The sequence below is a fragment of the Melanaphis sacchari genome, unplaced genomic scaffold, assembly GCF_002803265.2.
Source record: "Melanaphis sacchari strain LSU unplaced genomic scaffold, SCAv2.0 Contig1353_pilon_pilon, whole genome shotgun sequence".
Taxonomy (NCBI): Eukaryota; Metazoa; Arthropoda; class Insecta; order Hemiptera; family Aphididae; genus Melanaphis; species Melanaphis sacchari.
This window is the reverse complement of record NW_020270563.1, coordinates 1-5,393: the sequence shown is the minus strand read 5'-3', so window position 1 is coordinate 5,393 and position 5,393 is coordinate 1. Positions and strand designations below refer to the sequence as shown.

General features: G+C 35.2%; 1 protein-coding gene across 1 annotated transcript; it reads right to left on the bottom strand.

Annotated features, from left to right (window-relative positions):
- Positions 1-2,988: 2,988 nt before the first annotated feature.
- On the bottom strand, positions 2,989-5,298 carry LOC112591499. The gene is made up of 4 exons (XM_025335345.1): positions 5,196-5,298; positions 4,134-4,694; positions 3,644-3,761; positions 2,989-3,466 (listed from the first exon to the last, which is right to left on the bottom strand). The coding sequence occupies exons 1-4, from the start codon at positions 5,296-5,298 to the stop codon at positions 2,989-2,991; spliced, it is 1,260 nt and encodes a 419-aa protein (XP_025191130.1).
- Between the last annotated feature and the right edge of the window lie 95 nt (positions 5,299-5,393).

Sequence of the window (5,393 nt, the reverse complement as noted above, 5' to 3'; positions counted from 1 at the left end):
AAAGTAACGGGTTTAAGAATCAACTGATCGAACAACTGACCAATTCGTTTGTACAAATCGAAAACAACGGGTATTCGATCATCAACATTGCCGGTTATTTGCCATCGTTGCCGGTGAATTCGATATTCACCAATATATCGTTTTATCCGTCCAACTGGCCGGATTTCACAAAATTACCAATAACCGGATCGGTAACGACGACCAATAGTTCGGACATAAGCCAAAATCCCAAAACGTACAAACAAACCGTACCCGTAAACACGACGACAAACGAACATCGCACAAAAGTGGACGAAACGACGCGAGAACCTAGACCGAAACGAAATTTGACCGTTTTGCCGACGGTCGGTAACCGGAATCACGAAAACCCCAAACAATACGAAATCGAATTGTCCAAATTAAATTTGCTCACGGTCGACAAGCACATAGATTACTATAGATTTACAGTGCTGTCCGGTTGGAAATGGCAAAAGACTGTGACCGTAAACGACGATACCATAGAGTCGGAACACGAAGCTCAAGCCGTACTGAAATCGGTCGTATTACGAATAGTCGACCACGAAACATGGACCGCCGTGGAAAACGGCGAATTCGAATGGAATCCCTTGACCGCGGTCGCGGATCTCGTGATGCGTCTGAACGTTTCGAAAATAATGCAAACCGCGATTTTCAGTAAAACCGATTTGGAGAAATTCGTCGAAACCGCGTTCGACGTGTTCGATTCGTTGGATCGTTAATTTTTTTTTACACGTCGTGCATATATAGTTATTTACTGTCAAACATGGATTTAGAAGATTTGGCTAGTTTGGGAGACGTGTCGAAATTCGACATATCTCGTATCCGAAAAGCCACGCAAACGTCTATGCGATCGCATTTGAACCTGATACGGTACAATGGCGTAGAACTGACGAAACGTTATGTACAGGAAAACGATATGAACGCCATGCTGGACAAACTGAAAACGAGAAAGGGCCAACCGTTGAAATCGGAATACAAAATACAAATAGCGGCGACGCTCCGTCGTCTGTACGGTGCCGACATGGCTATAGACGTGGACGCGTACCGGAACGACGTATTACGGCACAAACCGCATGCGGAAAATTACGAAATCATGGAAAAAATAAAAAAACTCATCAACCACGCGGCCGAATTTCTGCGCACCGTACACGTCAGCAATTCTTTCGGAGCCGATCTGGCGTCGTACGAAGCGGCCATGGCTATACTGTTGTCGAGTGCGACCAGTCGTCGTATTATGGAACTGCATCAATTGACCATGCAAAATCTAAACGATATACTGCAACACAAACCGATATTCGTGCACAGCAAGGGGCACAAATCGTCGACGGTCCGTTGCGAAATAGTGCCAAACGATTTATTAGTAGCGTGTATAGGTTACGTGATGAAAAATCGAAAAAAAGTTTTGCGCGAAATCCGATTGCACGAGCGGTCTAACAGATATCCGGATTATACCGAGTCTCGGATAAAAAACGATTGTCTGTTCGTGATGTCGATCTCGCAACTGAGAAGAGCGGCCAAACAATTGGCCGTATCGTTTTCATTGGACATTGAAAATTTAGGTTTCAATAAATTTCGAAAACACATAACGACCATTCTGGTGGACGGTAGCGGTCACGGACTGGCGCAATTCATAAACGCGCACAGTTCCGTGACCACGACTCTGACCAATTACGATATAGGTACCAAAACCAGTATGGAGAAAACAATAAACGATCTGACGGCCGAACGCCCGACCAATTTAATGGACGAACTGCGATCGGCCGACAAGACTTATTTCACCGAACGGGCGGGGTCCTACGATTTACCGGAGAGTCCGTTTTCACCGTCGGTCGTGTACCGCGACCGCGACACTGACGATACACATACAAAGTGACGTAATGTAATTTTTAAATGTAATATAGTGTAAACGGAAAAGAAAAAAAACATGGACGCTGCACAACAAATCCCAAACTCCGTGACGAGTTCCATAGCCCAAAACTATATACAATTGCGACACCGACTTTGGTCGGAACAGGCGACGCGTGTCGATGGCAGCGGCGACACCGCTAAAACCGCAGCCAAAGATTTGCCTTTAGATCAATGTCCGCTGGACCACGTCGCAGTCACCATACCGTGGTTTTACGTAAACCGTTGCGAGTTTTCCGAACACCGGGCCGTCGACAACCTGTATTTCATATCGTACGAACGGCTGTCGGAAATCGTAACGCTGTCGAGCGACATAGAAACGGGTGACAACGACAAACAAATAGAAATCTGTCCGAAATTGGTCAAACTCTTGAAATCCAAAGAACCGGTCGATGCGGAAAACGTAGATGGTGTCGTATACAGACAAATAAAAGCCATATTGTCCACGTTACAAGAATTCGGTAGTTTTCAGGGCCAATTGGACGTCGACGACATATTCGTGGACGTATCACACGAAACCATTTCGTTCAACACCATCAGACGATACGAAACGGATCCCAATACGGGTCTGTTGACAAACGCGTACGAGAATCCCGTAAACGGGTATCATTTCTATTCCCAAGTGTCCGCGGAAACATAGGCGGAGCTTGATAAATTTAGTTGAGGGGGCTCAAGCCCTAGATTATTTAAAGAAAATAATTATTAATAACTTTCTATTTGCTTAAATATACCTTGTATTTGTTTTTAAAAACAAAAAAAATAAATTTTAAAAATAAAAACCATTCAGTGTTCAGTGTGTTGCAGTTAATTATATATCAATATAAATATGAACAAATAAACTACAATTTATTGATGTATTGCAGAGTATTTCAACATTACTACAAATACAAAAATAAACAGTAAAATAAAAAAATAACTTATGTAAAAGAAATAACTAACTGTTTTATTAAATAATATTATACATTTTAGATTTAAAAAAAAAAAGATTCCAATTTTGATCATGATAAAATAAGAATTTAAAAAATAAATATAAATGAGTAATGGACCATAAATTACTTTAAAATGTTAAATAGTTAATTGAATTCTTCTTGAACCACATTTGGCAAAGTCTTCAAGAATCTGTTTTGATTCAATTGATGTCTTTACTAATTCATTTTCTATGTGTATTATTGCCAAATTGCTAAATCTATTTTGAATCATAGTAGTCCTTAACCAATTTTTAATCCTTCTCATAGCTGAGAAGGATCGCTCACATGAAGCTGAGCTTACTGGTATACTTAGTGCCACTTGTAACAAATTATGTAAATTAGGATATAGTTCTAATGTAACTGTTGAAAACAAATCTTGAATAGTCCAATTTTTGATTTTGGAATTTAAATAATTATTTACAATCATCATTTCAGCTTTTAATATATCTTTTCTTATCTTTAAGTTATCACTATAATATTCAATGAATTCTAATGAACCATCAAAATCAAGCATAAAAAAGTTATCAATTGATTTTGCCAATTTTAGGCTTTCATCAGAAAACCTAGTTTTCATTCTATTAGTGATATTATCAATAATTGTATTATAAACATCAATTTTCCAATATTTTTCAATTGTTAAATTCTCTTCATGAGCTCCAATTGTAGAAGTTACAAGAGAACTTTTTAAATATTGATTCTCAACAGGTTTCCTTTTTTTTGAAAATTCTTCATAGTTCAAACAAACACCAAACTTTCTTGAAAAGTTAGTGATATCATCCCACAATAGTTTAAAATTCTTATCAGACCTTTTTTCTTGTAAAGTTTGTATTACACCATTAATTGCTGAAGTTGCTTGGCCTAATGTTATATCTTTTTTTTGTAATGTTTGACTTAATAGATCAATAGTTAATAAAATGTCATGAAATACAAATAAATTAAAAATAAATTGTGCTTTTTTTATTCCCTTTAAAATACCAACAGCTTCAACAGCATATTTATTTTTATTATTATTTATTTCTTCTTCTAATGCATTTATTATTGATTGATAATTAATTTTAACGTTATGGCAATTTTTGTACCTACATGCCCATCTTGTAGTACTTAGCTGTGTAAGTTCATGTGGTTTTAACCCCAATTTTTTTTGCATTTGAATAAATGTACTGTGGCTGGATGGTTGAGAAAAATGAATATAAAGCATTTCTAATAAATTAAAAAAAGTTATTGAACTTCTTATATGTTTACAAGTGTCAGTAACCACCAAGGCTAGTTTATGTGCTGCACAATGAAAGTATACAGCAGTTGGATATTTTTCTCTAATCTTAGCTTGTAGTCCTCCTACAGCGCCTGACATCACGCTAGCACCGTCATATGTTTGTGCAACAATGGGTATGTCAGCTATTTCTAATTGTTTTAGTTCATTTATAATAATATTTTTCAAACTTTCTGCATCCCTTGACTGAGAGCAATCAATAAATTTTATAAAACGTTCACATACTTCAAATCCATTACAATATCTCACACACAAACTCAATTGTTCTTCTTTAAATGAACGTGCCTCATCACATATTAATGAATACTTTCCACATCTTCTAATTTCATTTGTTATGACTTTTATAGTTGAATTGGATATAATATTGAGAATTTCATTTTGGATATCATGGCTTGTATATGATAAGTATGTATGATATTTTATTCTAAAATTACTGTCAAACTTACAAAATAGTTCACATAATTCTAAAAAATTTCCTTTGTTAGAACTTTCTTGTTTTTCATTGTGACCTCTAAAGGCCAGCCCCTGTCTAGCTAAGTACAAAATAATTTCAATAATATTTTGTATATATAACTGATTATTTAAAATGTCTGTTTTAAATTGATCTGAAAGTTGAGTATGAACATTACCATGGATTTTTGATTGTTTATATTGATTGTATTTTTCTATGCTACTACAATGACTTTTGCAGTTAGAATGTTTTTCTAATTTTTCACTTAATTTTTTCCAATTATTAAAACCAATTTTTTTAAAAATATCTTCTGATGTATTTAAGTTATCAAACTGTCTACATACAAAACAATATATAGAGTCTTGGTGAACACTATATTCAACCCAAAAATATTTTTCATAATATTTACAAGAAAATGAACGATTCTGTTTGCCTATTTTTTTTAATGGATAAGATAAAATTGGCTGTTTTGGGCCAGATTCTAAACTTCCTAAATCTATTACTGGATTACTACTTATTTGCTTATTAAATTCAATACAATTACTTTCATTTTCAGAATTATTTAAATATAAAAAACTGTTACCGGGATTGTTTTCTGGATTTTCTATTGAATCATTTTGATTATTTGTTGAAATACTTTTTGAAGTATTGGTGAAAAATGTTCTAATATCGCCAAAACGTTTCATGTTATAAGTTATAACTAGTGAAATACTGAAGTTAAAAACAATACAAACGTACTCACGCAGTCACGTATTCACTAATACTGAAGTTAAAACTAAAT

Coding starts and splice junctions, on each gene's coding strand:
- LOC112591499 (XM_025335345.1), bottom strand. CDS start 5,298: ATGAAACGTTTTGGCGATATTAGAACATTTTTCACCAATACTTCAAAA. Junction 3,762..4,133: donor CTTGGTGGTTACTGACACTT/GTAAACATATAA, acceptor TACAAAAAAAAG/ATATAACATTAGGCCAAGCA. Junction 3,467..3,643: donor ATCACTAACTTTTCAAGAAA/GTTTGGTGTTTG, acceptor TATCACTAATAG/AATGAAAACTAGGTTTTCTG.